Source organism: Aquarana catesbeiana, linkage group LG11 (genome assembly GCF_042186555.1).
Source record: "Aquarana catesbeiana isolate 2022-GZ linkage group LG11, ASM4218655v1, whole genome shotgun sequence".
Lineage (NCBI taxonomy): Eukaryota > Metazoa > Chordata > Amphibia > Anura > Ranidae > Aquarana > Aquarana catesbeiana.
This window is the reverse complement of record NC_133334.1, coordinates 264,604,374-264,625,556: the sequence shown is the minus strand read 5'-3', so window position 1 is coordinate 264,625,556 and position 21,183 is coordinate 264,604,374. Positions and strand designations below refer to the sequence as shown.

The following is a 21,183-nucleotide window of genomic DNA, read 5'->3' as shown; positions in this document are numbered from 1 at the left end:
AAAACATCATCGTGATAAGAGATGGCTTGTTCCGAAACGCAAAAGGGAAACACCTGACCATCTGGACATAGTAGAGATGGAACATTTACTGTAAAGAAAACATCTCCAGGCCAGCAGCTACTATTTGATTTTATAATGCCTGGAATAGAACATAATGGAATTTGCTATGGAAAACAGTTAGGCCTCATTCACATGGACAATGACATACATGCTTAAGACAACATACATGCAATTATATAAAAATGTGTGTAATGATTTTAAATTTTATAATGCACGCTGGCTGTTTATTTGCACTCCGTTTAGAAAAAAATTGAAATCTGTGTGTCCAGGGGCAGATTAGATACTCGGAACACATCTAAACTATGTGTAATAACTGGGAAATAAAAAGGCCCATGTGAATAAGGCCTTGTTTTTGCACTCTTGTGCATACCCTTTCTCTCTCTCACTCTTGCGCACTGTCTCATGCACACCCAATCTCTTGCACGCTCTCCTTCTCTTGGCCTCTCTCTTGCACATGATCTTTTTCTCTCTCTGACTTTTCTATCTTGCTTTCTCTCTCACACATTTCTTTGTCTTGTGCATTCTCTCTCTTGCACATACTTGGCCTCTTTCTTTTATTGCCTGCTCACACACTCCCTCTCGTTCTCTTGCACATTCCCCGTTTTCTTCTCTCATCTACTCTCTCACCTTTTCTTTCTCCTGCTCTCTCTCTCATACCCTCTCTGTCTCACTCTCTCATTCCCCTTCTTTGTCTGCTCTCACACGTTTTCTCTCACACTTCTCCCAATTGCTCTCTGTCAGGCATACTCTCTGTATCCCGCTCTCCTTCTTTTGCCTGGGTTGTGAGCAAGCAAGCTATCGCTTGTGAAATGTCTACCATTGCCTGTATCTGTCTGACCCTTTTTTGACAATAAAGATGACATCGAGATAATTTGGAATTCCAGTGTGCGACCAATTCCTTGCATTGTCCTTCTTTTGCCTGCTCTCGCTTTCCATCTCTCCATCTCCAGCTTGCTATCTCTCGCTCACACATGCCCTCTTTCTCTAGGGCTTTCTCTCACCTTTTCTTGGTCACGTATACCCTCTCTCTCTCTCCCCTTCTCTCGCCTGCTTTCTCTTACATATACCCTCGTTTGCTCTCTGTCTCCTCTTGCCTGTTCTCCTTCACACACCTTCTCTTTCTTTTGTGCTTTCTCTATATTCTGCTTTATTTCATGCATACCCTCTCTCTCCTTCTCCCTCACACCCGTTCTTTCTCTAGCGCACATGAACTCTTGTCCCTTCCTCTCGCCTGCTCTCTTTTCTGAATACTCTGTCTCTTTCTCTTTTGTCTGTTCTATTTGTCTCTCCTTCTCTTGTCCCTTCTCCATCTGTCACATATTGGGGGTTATTTACGAAAGGCAAATCCACTTTGCACTACAAGTGCAAACTACAAGTGCAAAGTGCACTTGAAATTGCACTGAAAGTGCACTTGGAAGTTCAGTCGCTGTAAATCTGAGGGGTAGATCTGAAATGAGGGGAAGCTCTGCTGATTTTATTTTCCAATCATGTGCAAGCTAAAATGCTATTTTCCTTGCATGTCCCCCTCGGATCTACAGCGACTGCACTTCCAAGTGCACTTTCAGTGCAATTTCAAGTGCACTTTTAGTTTGCACTTGTACTGCAAAGTAGATTTTCCTTTAGTAAATAACCCCCACTGTTTCTCTTGCGAATTCTCTCCCTCTCCTACATGCTCCATATATTCTTTCTTGCTCTCTCTCGCTCTATCTCTCTCTCTCTCCCCTTCTCTTACCTGCTGTCTCTCTCACACACCTTTTCTTTTGATTGTGCCTTATCTCTCTTGATCTCATCTGCTTTCTCTCACCTGCTTCCCCTTGCACATTTTCTGTGGCTTGCTCTCCTTCTTTCACCTGCTCTCTTGCACATACTCTCACTCCTGCTCTCTCCAACCTCCCCACAGCTTTCTCTTCTGCACCCGCTCTCTCTCTCTCTCTCACCTGCTCTCTCTCACACTCAGTGGCGCCTGGTCCATAATGGGGGGGGGGGGCAGGTTTTTTTTTTTTTTTTTTCAAGCACATGATCAGAGCCTGAGGCTCCAATTGGCTTGAAAAAGATTGGGCTTGGGGGGGGGGGGGGGGGCTCATCTGAGGCATGAGAGTGCAGGATGTTAATTTCTCACTACTAAAGTAGTTTACAGCATTTACTTTATAAAAAATCCTTTTTGTGATTGAGAGTGTGAAGTTGACATTTTTTTTGTTATAAATTCGGCACGCTCAGTTTCTTTGAAAACATTTTTCGGCACACTGTGCTCAAAAGGTTGCCTACCCCTGAGCTAGGATAGAAGAAAAAAGAAAAAAAAATTAAAAATCTGTGACTGTCTGCCTAGGCACAAAATGTTCACCTTAAAGGACTTCTTTGCCACACATGAATGACTCGGAAATCACAGAGTGGCATTAAGAGACAAGCAAGCTTTGATGTTCCAGAGTAAATGCCGGGATAGCTTGAAAGCTACAGAAAAGGAGTAAATAATTCACTAATAACTTAATTGTTGGGAAACTGGCAGGATCTCTGTACAGAACATGGTGGAGAGAAGCACTCACTAAAGAGTCCAAGAGTTTCTTTTTTATATTTTAAGAATATTAGATGCATGCATATTTCAAGTAATATCTGCAAAAATACATCTGAAAAATATTTAATGCTAAACTCCAGGCAGAGCAATCATTATAATAATGCATTGGCAATGGTTTGCTTTCCAACATTTCCTGTTCCTTTCATCAGTAATTCAGCAGAAGGGTGATAAAACCTCTTCAAAGGTATCGGATATTTGGCAGAAGGCAGCAAAATTTCCATTGTCCATGACCAGTTACTGGTGCCTGCTGTCCATTAGCAAGCAACCAGTCATGTAACAGTCCTACTGAGGTTCAGCTTACATCCTTGCTGCCCATGGTGGGGATGATTTGATATCTGCTTCTGACCACTTGTTGCTCCGCCCATTCATTCCCTTACCCGCACTCACACACCTAAAATCTCTGATAGAAAAAATATTCTATTTGGCCAGCGTGGTGTAGGGCGCTATGCCAGACGTGACATGTGGTGCCACACAGTACCCTTCTACTACTCATGGTCATAGCAATGGTTTTTGGCGATCTTAATGACTTTGGAGGTAAATGAAGACCCAATGTTTTCACCTAATTAGCCGTTCTAACAAAGAAGAAAAAAATGGTGTAAACTGAGCTTGGAAAGAAGAGGATCAAGAGCATTGTAAAGCTGGCCATACACACTCTTAAAGTGTCACTAAACCCTCAGCCACTATGAGATTCAGTTTCTGTATTCTGCTAAAAACCTGGTTGATCCTGCTGCTCTCTATCTCCCCCTTCTGGACATGTCCCCAATACAACTAGGGATTTTGCAGAGCAGTGTTGGCAGCTCTGCACATGCTCAGTTTCCAGTGAGTTTCTATGCTGAGGATTTCCTCCCTATCGCATTTCAGCAGCCCATGTGACTAGAGAGTCACATATGTGGGTGTATTCACAGTGCTAAATGACAGCCCACTCACTTCCTCCTACCCCACACCCACTAACCAGCTAAACACAATGGGGGAGGGATATTACATGTAGACTGATGGAGGCTTCACCTCCCTGTTATTATAAAACACAGGCTGGAGGGTAGGGCTGGGAGATTTTCTTGAAAAAAAAAAAATCTCCGATTCTCTTAAAAAAAACTTGATTCACGATTCAAATCGAGTTTTTTTTTTCTTTGGAAACCGCGCCGGTCCTGAGGCGCTGCGGGTATGAGCTTTTAGGCGAGGCCGCGGCTTAGGCCTAGTCCGCGGCATCCGGCCTCGTGGACGAGGCCGAAGCCGCGACCTCACCTAAAAACTCCTTGCCCACAGCTCTTTAGGCCCGGCGCGGTGTCAGCGCCGGTCCGGAGGCACTGCGAGCATGAGTTTTTAGGCGAGGCAGTGGCTTCGGCCTAGTCCGCGGCGTCCGGCCATAGCCGCAGACTAGGCCGAAGCCGCGGCCTCGCCTAAAAACTCATGCCCGCAGCGCCTCGGGACCGGCGCGGTGAAAAAAAAAATCTAAAAAAAAATCGATTTGCTTAAATTTTGAATCGATTTTACCTCTCAACTCAATTCAAGAATTAATTCGATTTTTTTCCCAGCCCTACTGGAGGGGCGTGACATGTTCTTGCCAGAAAATAATAAAGATATGATTTCAAATATATATTTATATGACAATTTAAAACAGTTTATTGATAGTAACAATTTTTTTTTACTCTGTAAACAAAGGCTGTTTTTTTTGTTTGTTTTTTTAACCTGTGACAAGCAGCAGAGGGCTAGAATTTCCTCCTGCTTATGTTTCCCTGCAGACAGGCTGGGAAGGATCTGAGTCATGTGACAGCTCTATATCAATTAGGAAAAAGGTACTGGGGTTTTTAAACAAAATAATTACAGTGCCACCATCCACATATAGAAATAGAAGGGACAATGTAAATGAAACAGTGTGCGTTTAGTATCACTTTAAGCCGGGCATAGATGAATCGAATATCGGCCAGTTCAGCAGGGACCGGCTGAGATTTGATCCATCTATGACCAGGCTGGTTGTACTAAAGTCGATCCATCGATTGACTCCAGTACAACCAGCCTGTCAGATTTCATGGAAAGGGAAAGCTCCCCGCCAGCAGAAAACAATAGCACTGCAGGAGGGATTACCCCTTTAACACTGACGGTGTTGATGGGGGGAAATCAAGCATTTTTCTTTCCTGAAACCTGTGGTTGCAGAAAAGAAAAGCGCATCATCTATGGCTTGCCTTAGATTTCTTTTTGTTTAACCTGGGGGTGTTCATGTTGTTCCCCGAGATGGGATTTAATGAAATCTTGGTTCAAAAAGGCAGAAGGTTTTTTTTATCTTAAAGCAGTCTATGCATTAAGATAAAAAAACCTCCTGTGTGCAGCAGCCCCCCCCCCCAATACTTACCTAAGCCCCATCTCGATCCAGCGATGTTGCACAAGAGCCTCAGCTGTCCAGGATTCTCCCTCCTGATTGGCTGAGACACAGCAGTAAGCTCCATGGGCTCCCATTGCTGTCAATTAAAGTCAGTGAGCCAAAGAGGAGAGAGACCGGAAAGACAGAGCAGCGGCTCGGCTTGGGTGCCCCCATAGCAAGCTGATTGGTGTGGGGGCATTCAGCAGGAGGGAGGGGCCAGGGGCGACAGCAAGGGACATAAGAAGAGAAGGATCGGGGCTGCTCTGTGTAAAACCACTGCAAAGAGCAGGTAATTATAACAGGTTTGTTTAAAAAAAAAAACAGGACTTTAATATCAATTTAAGCTTCATCTGCATGGGAACATTACTCCTCCAAAAGCGTCTACATAAGGTTTAAAGCGGAGTTCCACCCAAAAATGCCGCTTTAAGAGAAGGTGACCCCCTGACATGCCACATTTGGCATGTTATTTTTTTTTTGGGGCAATCTTTTGGGACACGTCACAGGTCCCAGATGATTGCGCGGCCAGTCACGGCATGCGGCATGGCTCGCGCATGCGCAGTGGGTGCCAGGCTGTGAAGACAAAGCCGGGCGCCCACAGTTACAATGCTGGCCCTGCAGAGTGAAGGGGGAGATGAGCGGGGCTTCAATCCCCTGCATCGCTGGACCCTGGGACAGGTAAGTGTCCGATTATTAAAAGTCAGCAGCTGTTCAGATCCCACCAACTCACAAACAGTGGTGTAATAAGATAAACTATATATTAAAAAAGGAAAAATGAACACATAAAACATAGAGGAGTCCCCCAGAAATTCAGCAAAATTTGGCACTACTGGATTGACTCGAGCAATCTATTATATGATGGCTTAAGTGGAGGGGTTGATGAAGGGTAGAGGGGGGGAGGGGAGGATGGGAGGATGGGGATGAGGAGATTGATCAATAAAATATTAAAATGATGGGAGTTGAACAAAGCAAAATAAACTAATGTGAGGTGTATGTTTGTTTATTGTTGGTGTGTGTGGCTAACCTTATTTGAGTTTTTGACTGTTTTTGTATTTGTTTATGGTTTTTTTTGTTTGTTTTTTTACAAAAAAGTCAGCAGCTGCAGTATCTGTAGCTGCCGACTTTGAATTTTTTTTTTTTAAGCAGGAACTCCGCTTTAAATACAGGTAAAAAGGACAATGCATACAGTATCTCAGGAAGCAGAAACACTTCCATCAATCAAATCTCCAAGAACTAAAATAGTAATATAATTGGCTTCTTTATCCATTTGACTGACCATTGATGCTGATTGCAATAGGCACAGAAAATCTGCCCCATTCGCATTTTCTGTCCTGGGATGGCCCCATCATACATGAACCGTCTACAAGTCCATCCTACCTTGCGAAACATCAGACAGATACACAGCTTTGACCAATCAAGCTATCCGCCTGGTTTACTGCAGAAGCAATAAAGTTTAGCTGGGCCCCCTGGGCATACACTTGCCCTAAACACACAAAGAAAGAGGGGGATGGAAAAAAAATAAACACAGGGGAAAGAAAAACAGGCAGAAAAAAAATGGAAAATAATGAAAGAACAATAAAAAACATTTAAAGGGAAAAAAAAAAAAAATGTCATTCTATTCTGTTGGCCTAGATGACGACACAATAAGATGGGAAAGTGTCTCGTCTCATCATACTAGGCGAGCGTGGCTTTGTGCGCCTCTCAAGTCAGTAGGATTCCCACAGGGAGCGTGTTTTAGCTTCTAGGTAACCTTAAAATAGATATGAAGGCACAGCCATCAGAAGAGATCAGGCTCTGAGAGCGGAATGTCACAGGGATGGCTGCCGCTCAGGGCAGGGAGTTGCTGCCTTCCATCTGTGATGTCACAATCTATTAGAAATGTTCAGTTCTTTGATTTACTAAGGATACAGCCTGTGCAGGGCCTCTTCTGGCTGCAAAGGCAAACTGAATGAGAACGAGGAGGCAGACGATGGACCTGCATACCTATTATAGATAATGGCCCAGAAGCATTCCAGATGGATACAAAAAGGTGAAAGAGGGGAAATAAAAAAAAAATGTATGCATTCGAAGACCCCTATGGCTTAAAGCTGAGATTCGGGCAAAAGAAAATTATCTTAAAATAAATTCTCCAAAAGACACAAGGGATTTACTAAATGTACTTTGAGTGCAACAAATCTATTTTGCAAACTAATAACTGGACTTGCAAATGCAAGTGACATCACTGTGCTGTACACAACTTGTGCAGAGAGCAGAGCTGTGGGAGGGAGTCAGTAGGCTCCACCCACTACACCTACAGGAGGGGGAGGAGACAAGACCAGTCACCTTGAACAAGGAGAGAGAGAAGCAGTGACCGGTCTTTATTACAGGAAGCTCCTGCACAGAGGTAAAGTTTCACACTGGATTACTGCACAGATGTGTAAGAAATACACCAATGCTTGAATTTAAGGCAGTCTTGTACATTAACCACTTGCTGACCAGGCCATAGACAAATTACATCCTCGGTCAGCAGGGGAACAGGTCGGTCGGCAATATACCATAACCCTGGTATTGTATTTTTTTTTAGCCAGCGATTCTCTAACCGATAAAAGTGGTCCCCAGCAGCGGGTTTGCTGCTGGCTCACTTTTGCAAGCAGCGGGAGGGGTCGCTCGCCCCCCCCCCCCTCCCCTTCCCGTCGCTTTCCGGTGGTTTTCTGGCTTATCTAGCGGGTCGGGAAGCCCAAGAACCGATCTGGCGGTTGTGGCTGCTGGTAGCAAAGATGAGCGGAGGAAATGTGGCCTTCGCTCATCTCTATGGTCTAGAAGGACCAGAGCGACATCATCATGTCACTTCTGGTTGCAGCCCAATGTAAACAAAGCCTTTTTATTTTTTTTAAAAGCATTACCATAAGACGACCGGCGTATAAGACGACCCCCCTAATTTTCCATTTTTTTCCCCCAGTTTTTGCCTATACTTATCGTATAAGACGATCCCCCCTTCCGAGACTTCATATTTCCTTCTTCTTGCTGGAGCTGGAGCCATACCGTGCTGAGCCAATCACGGCGAGCGATGTATTTTAGTTATGAATACAAAGCCAGCTCGGATTGGCAGAGGCTGTAACATCATCAGCCCACGCCTCTCTGACTCTCAAAGCCAATCCAAGCAGGCTACTGTATTTATTAATAGAATACATTGCTCCCCGGGATTGGCTCAGCGGTGTATACTGTGTGTAGCCGAAGCTACATACAGTATTACCGCACATCCAGCGGGCATCCGGTGGGCTGACATCCAGCGGGTGGCATTTTATACCTAGCGTATAGTTTTTGGCCTTTTTTTTTTTTTTTTTTTTTTTAAAGTGTAAAAGGTCATCTTATACGCCGGAAAATACGGTAGATCAATGTTTTTTTTTTTTTATCTAATGCTTTACATTGTAGAGAAGAGATGTGGGGTCTTATTGACCCAGCTCTCTCCGTAAGAGGAGGACCTGTCACTGCTTATTTCTATCACAAGGGATGTTTACATTCCTTGTGATAGGAATAATGGAGATAAAAAACATTTTTTTAAAGGAAAAGTGTAAAAATAAAAAAAATGTAATAAAATAAATAATTTTTTTTCAAACGCCTCCAGTGGTGAACGCATATGTAGGTCACACCCACATTAGTAAATGATTTTCAAACAACATATGTGATGCAGCACTGCGAACGTCAGAGCGAGAACAGTAATTGTAGCACTAGATGTCCTCCGTAACTCTAAACTGGTAACCTGTAGAAATTTTTAAAGAGTCGCCTATGATTTTAAAGTGGTTGTAAACCCTAGAAAAAAAAAAAAAAAAAAAAAACCTGCAAAGGCATAATGAGCTAGTATGCATAGCATACTAGCTCATTATGAATTACTTACCTGAGAACGAAGCCCCCGCAGCCGTCCTCGTACACCGTTCCGGCGGCCAACATCGCTCCCGGAGTTACTTCCAGGTATCGTGGGCTCCAGCGCTGTGATTGGCCGGAGCCGCGATGAAGTCACTCCCGCGCATGCGCGCAGGGGCCGCCGGTAACGGCACAGTCTAACTGAAGCAACGGCACGTACTACTATTGCTTCAGTGCACATGTGCCGATGACGTTGGCACATGCAAATACAGGGGATATCTCCTAAACCGTGCAGGTTTAGGAGAGATCCAGTGTAGCTATAGGCACGGTTTAGGAGAGATCCAGTGGAGCTACAGGTAAGCCTAATTATAGGCTTACCTGTAGCAAAAAGTGGTTGTAAAGGGTTTACAACCACTTTAAAGTACCGTAGTTTGCCGCAATTCCACGTGCGCGCGCAATTTTAAAGCATGACTTGCTGGGTATCCATTTACTCGGTGTAGCATCATCTTTTATATTTTACAAAAAAATAAATGATGCACAAATACCGTGAGACATAAAAAATTGCAACAATCGCCATTTTATGCTCTAGGATTTCTGCTAATAAAAATATATATATAATGTTTTTGGGTTCTAAGTCATTTTCTAGCAAAAAAAAAAAAAAAAAAACACAGATTTTTACATTTAAGAGAAAAGTGTCAGAAATGGCTTGGTAGGCAAGTGGCTAAGGGGGCCTCACACTGGCCACTGAGGGATCTGCGATTACAAAGGCTTATACGTATACAGTACAGAGCAAAGAATTAGTAAAACAAAGGCGCACTGTCCACATACCACATGTATGAGCTGGTCTCTTTCTCCAGCAATAGTTTCTGCAAGAGTGATGAGATTGGCCAGATACTGGTGAGCCGTCACCTCCTTCTCCATGGCATCCTCCAACTCCTGCCTCAGTAGGCCGATCCTCCTCTTCATCTTCCTGAATGACACAAAAAGTATGAAAGCACTTTTCTTTACTGATTAATACCAAATAAACAGATTTCATCGATGTAAGCATTTAGTGCCCTACATTAAACATTGAAAAAAAAAAAAAAAATTTGAATGAGTAGTTTTCCTTTAACAATCTAACAATATGCAGCAGGGTGAAGAGTGGACTCTTCACTACTTTGGGCTCTTGCATGTAGTGTAGCTACAGGACATATACTATACTCCCACTTCCCTAATGCATATGCATATACTATACCTGATTAAAGTGGTTCTAAAAAGTCTAAACTTTTTTTTACCTTCATGCATTCCTTGCATGAAGGTAAAACATGTTTAGGCATCAGCCCCCCTTTTACTTACCTGAGCCCTCATTTGATCCAGCGCCGTGCACGTTTGCAGCTCTTGTCTCCCTCCACTTTCGGGACTCGCTGGCTTTGCTGGGACACTGAGAGTCAATGGCAATCAAAGGCAGGGATGAGGGAGCGAGGGGGCAGGGCTAAGTACGCTGTCTCAGAAACGAGCATGCACAAGTGCCCCCTTGGAAAGCGGCTTCCCATGGGGGCACTGGACAGAGAGGAGGGGCCAGGCATGCTGGCAGGAGACCCGAGAAAAGGATGTTCGCAGCCGCTCTGTGCAATTCCATTGCACAGAGAAGGTAAGTATAGACAAGTTTTTTTTTTTTTTAAATAACAAACACACACAACATGTAACTTTACAATCTAATGCCCCTGTAAGTAGCTATTCTCCAGTGATCTTCACTTGCTTTTGGGTCCTGTGCTGAGCGCCTGTCCTAATGTACTGTGAACACATGAGTTCGACCAATTGGAACGGGTGCCATTCAGAGAACGCTTTGCATTCTTTGATTGGGGCGAGGTGGTGACGTCAGGCTCTCCACCTCGTCCAATCAGAGATCACTCTGCATTCAATCAGAAAATGAAAAACATTCTCTAAATGGAGCCCGTGCCTAGCTGTCGACCTTCTATTTTCACAATGGAGCAAGGCAGCTGCTTGGCATGGAACCCAGAAACAAGTGAAGGTCACTAGAGTAGCGGTGCCCACTACAGTAATTTCCAGCTTCCAGGGAATCGGTCAGTTATGGTTTATGCATAGTCACATTGGTCCAAGCTGGACCAATGTAACTATTTGCACAATATCCATAACTGGAATTATTCTTTAACACCATCCTGATCTCTTTTAAAAAATAAAATGAAAAGACCATACATCCCCCCAATCTCTAATCTCTCTATTTGAATACACCTTACATTTGATTACAATTCTGCCCCGAGCTACATTACCAATCTTGTCTCTAAATGTCACCCAAACTGTCCTCTCCGCTCCTCCCAAGACCTACATCTCTCTAGTTTCCTTCTATGCTCATCTCCAGGACTTCTCCAGAGCCTCTCCCATCCTCTGGAACTCCCTACCCCAATCTGTCCGGCAATCTCCTACTCCTACTTTTAAGCAATCCCTTAAAACTCATCTCTCCAGGGAAGCCTATCCTGCCTACAGCTAATAACCTTTTATTTCTCCCATCAGTTCATCCCTCAAAGTTATTATACCTTTTGTTCCACCAGCCCCTCCATATTAGGTTATAAGCTCTCAGGAGCAGGGCCCCCCTAACCCTCTTGTATTGAATTGCATTGTTGCTGTATTGTCTCCCTTTATATTCTAAAGCGCTGCGTAAACTGTTGGCGCTTTACAAATATTAAATTATAATCATGACAAGAATAATAAAAATAATAAACCCTTTGGAAAAATAAGCCAACCTATTGGATTTACGAACTGCCTCCAGCTCGGCCTCCAGCATCTTGTTGTCGGACACCAATTCATTTTTCTGGAGCAGAAGAGTCTTTTTATGGGTCTGCAGATCTCTCATCTTGTCCATCATCTCACGTGATTCTCTCTCACTGGCGTCCCGTTGCTGCTGCAGTTGGCTGCCGGAAACAAGCACATCAAACGCCAACATTTTTTATTTGTGAAACAGACACAAATGCTCATTACCCTTCGAGCAGTTCAATTTTGTGCTACATTGACTTGGAGCCCGAGAGAAAAACATGACACGGAGAGACATACTTTATTAAAAGAAAGTCCCACGTTACCCGACAGCCTCTGTGCCAGTCAGAAAAAGATAAAATAATTCAGAAAAAAAAGAGAGATAAAAAAATAAAATAAAAAGCTTAAAGTGGAACCATGGTTAAAATAAAAAGGATATACAGTGAGGGAAAAAAATTATTTGATCCTCTGCTGATTTTGTATGTTTTCCCACTGACAAAGAAATGATCAGTCTATAATTCTAATGGTCAGTTTATTTTAACAGTGAGAGACAGAATAACAACAAAAGTATCCAGAAAAATGCGTTTAAATAAAGTTATAAATTGATTTGCATTTTAATGGGTGAAATACGTATTTGACCCCTTCGCAAAACATGACTTAGTACTTGGTGGCAAAACCCTTGTTAGCGATCACAGAGGTCAGATGTTTCTTGTAGTTGGCCACCAGGTTTGCACACATCTCAGGAGGGATTTTGTCCCACTCCTCTTTGCAGATCCTCTCCAAGTCATTAAGGTTTTCAAAGCAGACGTTTGGCGAAAAAACTAACACTGCACATCACCCTGAACACACCATTCCCACCGTGAAACATGGTGGTGGCAGCATCATTTTGTGGGGATGCTTTTCTTCAGCAGGGACAGGGAAGCTGGTCAGAGTTGATGGGAAGATGGATAGAGACAAATACAGGGCAATCTTATGCCGCGTATACACGACCGGACTTTACGGCATACTTGGTTCGGCGGACCGGAGTCCGTCAGACAATTCGATCCGGACTTTTTTTCCCCAAAAGTTCGACGGACCTAGAAATGAAACATGTTTCAAATCTTTGACGGACTCGAGTCCGGTCAAAAAGTCCGCTCGTCTGTATGCTAGTCCGACGGACAAAAACCGACGCTAGGGCAGCTATTGGCTACTGGCTATCAACGTCCTTGTTTTAGTCCGGTCTTACGTCATCACGTGCGAATCCGTCGGACTTTGGTTGATCGTGTGTAGGAAAGTCCGTTCATTCGGAAAGTCCGTCGTAAAGTCCGTCGAAAAGTCCGCCGGACAAAGTCTGCCGTAAAGTCCGCTCGTGTGTACGCGGCATTAGAAGAAAAGATGTTAGAGTCTGCAAAAGACTTGAGACTGGGGCGGAGGTTCACCCTCCAGCAGGACAACGACCCTAAACATACAGAAAACCCCTGGTATGTATGTGAGCCGCTCAGGCTGCTAGGAAATGTAGTCCTGTGCCTGAGTGCTGGCTGGGAAGGAGTCTGCCCACACTCCAGACAATGACAGGTAAGAGCAGAAGATCCCAGGAGCCGCACATCAGAACAAGACCTGCTGTGTGTAGACAAGTGGCAGTGTCAGCCTGGACCCTCATCAGGCCACGCCCCCCCAACACGTTTCACTCCGCACACTGGAGATTACTCATGGGATGGACCCCAGCAGGTCTTGTTCTGATGTGCAGCTCCCGGCATCTTCTGCTCTTATCTGACCCTAAACATACAGCCAGAGCTACAATGGAGTGGTTTAGATCTAGGGTCTCCAAAGTACAGCCCATGGCTACATCAGGCCCGCTAGGATGTTTCTTCCGCCCCATAGCTAGAGTCACCAGACTCACTGCAGGGACAGACTCTGCTCGGGTTGTGGGTCTTGCTCTGCATACTGACAGGCAGTGAGGGGTGGGCAGCGCAAGTCTCGCAACTCGAGAAACCAAAGTTCAGATTATTTCAGTGCAGATCGACTGCACTTCCTACCCACACAGTTAATTTCAGTGTCCTTAACCTCCCTGGAGGTATTCCAGAGTCTGGCTCGGGGTGAATTTTTAGTACCAAAAGCAATAACCCCGAGCCACACTCGGGATCGCATCGCAGGATCCAGGCAAAGTTACTTACCTTGACCCCAGGATCCTGTGATGTCTGTGTGTGCGGGTCGTGTCCTCCGCTCGATATATCACAGCTCCGAGCTCCGTTCCCTGCGAGTGTCGCAACGCACGGGGACGGAGCACGGTGCCAAATTCAAAAAGTTAAAAACACATACAAGTACAGTGTAATCTTACAGATTACATTACTGTATCAAATTATTTCACATCCCTTTTGTCCTAGTGCTTTGTCCAGTGCCCTGCATGCAGTTTTATATTATAAATACTGTTCTTTCTGCCTGGAAACTGGAGATTGTCCATAGCAAGCAAAAAGTGTCCCTTTTCTGTCAAAAGCGGTTTTAGACCAGCTAGAAAACAGCGATAATAAATTAGAATCACTTGCAGAATTGAGCAATAGTGATTTGTGAGGAAATTCGTCATCAGACATTGAAAATAACGACAGCGACAATTCTGCAACTGAGCAAATTTCAGTGTTTTTATTCATTTTATTATTACTATACTATTATTTGTTATAATTATTTATAGTTATTTACTATATTATAATTTATGATTTCGTGTTTCAAACATTATCATACCCGGGATGTCTACTAGACTAAATGTGGACAGATTTAAGTGTGTTATTCCTAAAAATTACAGGCCTACAATATAAAAACGTCAAATTTCCATGCCAAACATTGTACCGCTTTCAACATCAAAAATCTGACATAATCATACCGCCAGGGAGGTCAATGCTGTCATTTCAAATACAGCGTGTCTGTGTAACAGCCGGGCGGGAGCTGGGAAGTGCAGTAGATCTGCACTACAGCCAGCCCTTCAGAGGAGTACCACAGCGGTAATGGACACAGATCTACAGAAGAAATATAGGGCGGTGCAGAGAAACCGATGGAGAAAGAAATGTGCTGGGGGACAAAAGTGTGGAGGGAGGGGACTGTAATTGAGGACACAAATGTACAGGCTTTGATGGGGACACAAGCGTGCAGGGTGGCCTCTAATAGGGACACAAGTGTGCGGGGGGGGGGGGCTCTGATAGGGACACAAGTCTGCAGGGGGCTCTGGTGGGGACACAAATGTGGGAGGAGGACTCTGATAGTGGACACAGTCATGGGGGGGGGCTCTGATGGGGACACAAGTGTTGGGGGGGTGTTTTGATGGGGACACATATTCAGGGGGGATTATGATGGGCACACAATTGTTCAGGGGGGCTCTGATGAGGACAGAAGTGTGCAGGGAGGCTCTTATGGGGACAAAAGTTTTGAAAGGATCTGATGGGGACACAGGCGTGAAGGGGGGGGGGGGGATCTCTGGTGGCAACACAGGTGTGGGAGGGAGACTCTTATAGGGGACACAAGGATGGGGGGAGGCTCTGATGGGGGCACAAATGTGTACGGTGGCTCTAATAGGTACACAAGTGTGTGTGGGGGCTCTGATTGGGACAGAAATGTGGGGGCTCTGATAGGGACACAAATGGGCAGGAGAGGATTTAATGGGTGTGGGGAGGTGGCTTTGAGGATAGTGTGTGGCAGGGTCTCTAATGTGGACACAAATGTGCGGGGGTGGCTGTAAATGGGGTCAAAAATGTGCGGGGGCGTTAATGGGGGAGCAGAGACGCGCAGGCAGAGTCTGATGAGGACACAATTGTGTGGGGAGATTCTGTTGGGGACAGAAATGTGCAGGGAGTCTCTGATGGGGACACAGATGTACCGTATGGGGAAAGTGTTTAGCCCTGGTGCACAAGGCTCCAGGCTCTGATGGCAGCCTTTCCAATTCTATTTCATTGCTTAAGATTAATTTTTAAATAATTTTTTTTTTTTGGCCCGCGAATATCTGCAAAATATATGATGCTGGTGAGAAAAGGTATTTTAGCAGTTTATATTTACTAAAACTATTGCATTTCCATATTCTGTGTACTGTGGAAGACCAGATATAGTGAATGCACTAGGGGTTTAGTAATACTTTAAGTCTAGACAAACAATAAAGTGTTACAAAACCCAGGAGCCTGCATTCACTATATTTGGTCTCCCACAGTACACAGAACATGGAAATGCATTTATTTTAGTAAATGTAAACTGCTAAATAGCTTTTCTCATCAGCAGTTAGAGCCAATCACTGGTTAAAGCTTGTAGGAGTTTTCTGACTGTCCTATGAGACTGCAAGACCCCTGACCCTCTGTCTGGACAGAGCCGATTGGCCCTGTGCTGATCACATGCACTCTCCCAAGAAAAAAAAAAAAAAAAACTTCTCTAGCAATACACTCAAACTGAGCATGTGCAGCCTGACACCATATGCTCTGTTCTATCAGGAAATTATCAGGGGACAGTGGAAGGAAGGGAGGATCTGTGCATACAGGATCAAACAGCCTTTTTACACAATGCAGAGAATTAACCCCTTAGGTTCCACAGTGAGTATAACAATACAGACTGATTTTAATTTTATGGGTTTAGTAACACTTTAATAAACCTTCATAATGATAATAATGTAACAATGGACATTCCTATGCTAATGCAGTAGTTATTGGTTGATTTTAAAAACAGGCGACATTTGTAACATTTTTATTCAAGTCGATACAAATTTTAAAATGTTTTTTTCATCTTTTCGAGACAAACGTTATTTTTAGAGAATCCCCCCTTTTTGCAGCTCAAAACATTACCCTTCTAATAAATTATGACCTTTAACCCCCGGTTATGGAGCCATTTTTCCCTTTAGGGGGGTTATAAAGCTCTTGAATGTTGATGAAGACATTAGTACTCATTACCTGGGGCGGGAGAGCGATTACCTTTTTAATTCGTTCACCATGGCAACGTGCTCCTCTGCTGCGACTCTGCCATCCACGTCTGCTTTCAGATCGTTGCACTTGGAGCGTAGAAGTTCATGCTGCTTCCGTAATTCTAACAGCGCCTCTTCGCTGCCGCGATTCCCAGCTTCCAGAGTCATTAGCTGCTTCGTTAATTGGGAGACTGCAGGCAAGCCAAAGAGTAATATTAATCTAACGCAGACCTGGGTTGTGCATGACAAGGTCACTTTCCTGCCCAATTTCCTGTTCTGCCTAGGAAATCAATAAGCTGGCACCCAGGATGCAAATATCGCATTAAATATTCTGCTACGTAGCTGGCGTGAGTCAGAGATGGATGGGGGGCTTTTAATGTACCCTCAGAGCATTCACAAGCTATTGTGTGTTATCACCTTAAGATAGATGAGGACCAGATCACATTTTATGGCAAATTACTGCACAGTGGTGTAGTGAATAGCACTTTCGCCTAGCAGTAAGAAGGGTCACTGGTTCGATTCCTAACCACGACACTACCTGCCTGGAGTTTTCATGTTCTCCCTGTGCCTGCGTGGGTTTCCTCCGGGTGCTCTGGTTTCCTCCCACACTCCAAAGACATGCTGGTAGGTTAATTGGATCCTGTCTAAATTGTCCCTAGTATGTATGAAAGTGAACTAGTGATCTTAGATTGTAAGCTCCATGCGGCTAGGGACTGATGTGAATGTACAATGTATATGTAAAGTGCTGCGTAAATTGACGGCGCTATACAAGTACCTGAAATAAATAAAATATATAAATACCTCCAAGGAGTTCACATACTTTTTTCTTGCCACTGTAAATTTTAGTGATTGCTGGTATTAGGCCCCATTTTTGTTTTTTGAGGGATTCATAAAAATGAAAAGCCCAATAAATGATAAAAAAACAAACAAAGCCAGCTCCCATCCTGTGAATGGACAGTGAAAGGAGAGGCAGCACAGTGATAAACTTACCACTCTGCAACTCTCCTCTCTCCTCCTATCAGGAGCTGAACGTATTGGCTCCTTGTGCTGCTTCATCCTCTCATTCTCTAAGCTCAAGTGTACAGGGGCAGCAAGAGGCCGACACCAGGTCAGGTTTAGGTTCTTATGATTAAAAAATACAATTAACGATGAATGTAATGAATACAGAGCTGCATTCATTTGTGTCCTTTATATCTACCTAGAAGCAGCTTAAGATAGACATGGAAGGAGCTTAAAATAGACATGGAAGGAGCTTAAAATAGATATGGGAGGAGCTTATAATAGACATGGGAGTGGATTATAATAGATATGGGAGGAGCTTATAATGGAAATGGGAGGAGCTTAGAATAGAGGCAAACATGGGCGGTGCAAAGGTGACCTCACCTTCCTGCAGGTGCTTTCCATGACTCTCTCGGCTCTTCATCTCGTGAACCTCCAGCTTTCCCACCAGGACTGCGTTCTCCTCCGAGAGAAGTTTATTCTGAGTCTGCAGCATATCCCTGCCAGGACAAATCATGAGAACGTGATCTGAGCACCTCTCAGAGAACAATATGAGACAACTACAATCCAATCCTGACTGCATGCATGGAACAACCTCATCCCTTTAAACCTGAACACATATGAATTACACAGGTTCTGGGGCTGATTTAATGCAGCTAAGGCACCAAGTGAGTTTAATTACCACCAATTACCAATCAACCACAGAACCTGTATAATTCTTATGTATTCGATTTTAAAGGGATGAGGTGGCAACCCTAAATACAACCCTTCAGCAGCTGAGGAAGACAGAGCTCGTCTTGTTTACTAGCAGAGACATTTTTGCACACCTTTAAAAAATATATATATTTTAGGCCTGAAGATTAGGTAAAACCTCCAAACATTAAATATTTTCTGAAAGCGCTCACATGATATTTGGTTACAAGTTTACTCAGCTCAAATTTGCAGTAGAATACAGTAAGTAGAATTCCAATCTGCAAGCTAAATTTCACCTCCCACAAACCATGTACTTCTATTGCTTACAATTGCAACATGCTATTAGGGCACAAACAGGACCTATGGGTACAGTCGCCCACCCCTATATTTAACTACATGTCAAATGTTGTTTCTTACAAGGGTTTTATATCCAGATTCTACTCCACGTTGCCGGTTGTTTTTTCTACAACTGCAGGCAGGTGGGAGAGAGAGATGTGGAGGACTTTGAAGAGGAACAATGGGAGAAGGCCCTACAGGCAGTGCAGCTTTGCTCTGTTAACCTTACGCAGCGTCTTTCACAGCTCTATATTCTCCTCCAGGTCCAACTTACACCAGCGAGGTTGTTCAGAATGGGGGTGAGAGAGGATCCTTTATGTACCAGATGCCAGATGCTCCAGGGATCACGGTGACTTAAAGAAGTTGTAAGGTCTCATGGTTTTTCACCTTAATGCATCCTATGTATTGCCAGGAGATTGCAGGAATATATCTATATCTATCTATATATAGATAGATAGATAGATATAGATATATCTATATCTATCTATATATAGATATATTCCTGCAATCGGCTTTGCTGTGGGGGGAAGCCGTTTCCCTCTAGTGCTGAGTTGACGCTGACCTGTTACCTCCTTGATACAGAGATGAGGCAGAGCAAAGCATCTTGGGACATGTAGTCTGAATGGATGGGATTTGCCCTCTTGCTGAATCATCAGGAATTACAACTACCAGATGGCTGATGGGGAAGAACAGACCGCTGGGAGGGACTATAAGAGGAACAAATTGAGGCCTAGCGCGCTCTCTTGGGACCCGGCCTGGATCTGAGTGCAGGGATTCTGTGACGATGTGAATTGCAGCTGAGTCGCGGCCTGCACCAGCAGAACCATCCAGTGGATATTCGGAGGGACACCTGCGGGCAGCATACTTTAGCTGTTCGGCGTCAGCCTGGAGGCCGCTCCTATTCCTACTATCCTGTGGTGACATCAGATTCGGGTGAGTCGTGACGCGGTGCGGAGGAGGCCGGACGCCATCCCCTGAGCCACATTCTTGAGAGACAGCCACCATCATCATCTTTTGTTCCAGTGAGGTGAGCGGGCAATAGCCCAACCTTATAGACACTGTATATAGACACCATAGCATCCTGCACTCTCTATCAGCCTTAGTGTCAAGGATCTAGGCCTAACATCATAGACACTATATACAGACATCTCTACCTTCTATTTCCCCGCTTCTACTTGTAGTTCTACAAAGGGCATCATCTTTAAGTCAGTGATCACTGTGATTCCAGTTGCAGTTTGTTCCCCGCAGCCAATTGATTCAGGTTGCTTTGCTCTGCCATTCAGAAATTCCTTGCATGCAATTATTATCAAGGGCTAGCTGAAGATCAACCTGACTGCCGCACAGTAATACAGGACTACTTCTCACCTCCTGCCCCACTTCAGGGATTTGTTTCTGTTGAGCTCACAGAGCTACAATTCACCAAGAGCTTTCTGAAAGAGCAGGTTGAAGTTCAATACAGTTTCTTAATGCCAAAGGTTCTAACATTGTATTTACTTTTCTGGATCTGAGGAACAGAAGAGAGGGGTCTGGCACCAATAAGAGTCATTCCTCTGCTCTCCTGTAGCCTCTTCGCATTGTATGTGCCTTGCTGTGTAAAGAGATTAAAGTCCTCACTGTTGAATGTTTAATACTGTTATGTGATTGCCATTTAGTTATTGATAACATTCCTATAAGTAAACAAGTTAATCAGTTTAATCAATTCTGATCTACCCATTTCCTTGTCACTGTTACTGAGAAGGGAAAATGTATGAACCCAGGGTGTCAGAGGTGGCGGAGGACTTACAGGGTCAGGGTAACCAGAGGGGTACCGATTTAACCAGCAACCCTCACAAGGGAAGCGCTACATATACATTAAGGTAAAAAACCTTCTGTGCTTCAGCCACCCCCCAGAGCCCCCCTTTTCCTTACCTGAACCCAACCATTTCAGTGACGAGGACAAGCCCAGTGGCTCCCGCCATTGTATTGGGTCCTCATTGGATAGAATAATAGCAGCAGGAGCCATTGGCTCCCGCTGCTGTCAAATCCAGTGACACGGGGGTGGGGCCGAGTCCTGCTGTCTGTGTCAATAGATGCAAAATCGGGACTCGTGAGCACGCCCGCATGGGTGCCCCCATGGAGAGTGGCTCTCCGTGGGGGCACCCGATGAAAAGGAGGAGCTAGGAGAGCCGCCGGGGCAGCCCAGAAAAAGAAGATTGGGGCTGCTCTGTGCAAAACTCTTGCACAGAGCAGGCAACTATGACCTTTTTTTTTTTTTTTTTTTTTTAAATAACACCTTTACAATCAATCACTTTAATTCACCTGCTACGGCGATGCCCCAAACTACAACTTTGCTGGGAAGGAGAGTCCTTAATACCCTTAACAAGGTATTTCAAGTTAACATTCGAGAGGACCCCAAACAATGCATTCTAGTTATTCTGGATGATCTTCAGGTAGAAGAAATCCCTAAACAAGCTTTAGCCAGAGCTCTCTTTGAGGCCCGTGAACTGATTCTTAGACACTGGAAATCAGCAGACCCACCCTTTAAAAAAGAGTGGATCACCTGAATGGGCGATACACTACGTCTGAAAAATACATCTATCAACATAGAGGGTGCCGTAGCAAATTTGATAAATTATGGTCCCCTTGGTTGGGCACACCAGGGCTATCCCCAGTTTAAGTTTGGATAGATTGTTGTGAACCAAC

General features: G+C 44.3%; 1 protein-coding gene across 1 annotated transcript in view; it reads right to left on the bottom strand.

Moving 5' to 3' along the window:
* Nucleotides 1-21,183, bottom strand: part of CEP89 (centrosomal protein 89) — a 138,731-nt gene that overhangs the window by 67,189 nt on the left and 50,359 nt on the right. Inside the window, exons 12-15 of the mRNA XM_073605785.1 lie at nt 17,857-17,972; nt 16,484-16,664; nt 11,564-11,731; nt 9,651-9,792 (exon numbers count right to left, since the gene is read on the bottom strand). Coding sequence (XP_073461886.1) covers nt 9,651-9,792; nt 11,564-11,731; nt 16,484-16,664; nt 17,857-17,972 — 607 coding nt within the window. The remainder of the gene's footprint in view (nt 1-9,650; nt 9,793-11,563; nt 11,732-16,483; nt 16,665-17,856; nt 17,973-21,183) is intronic.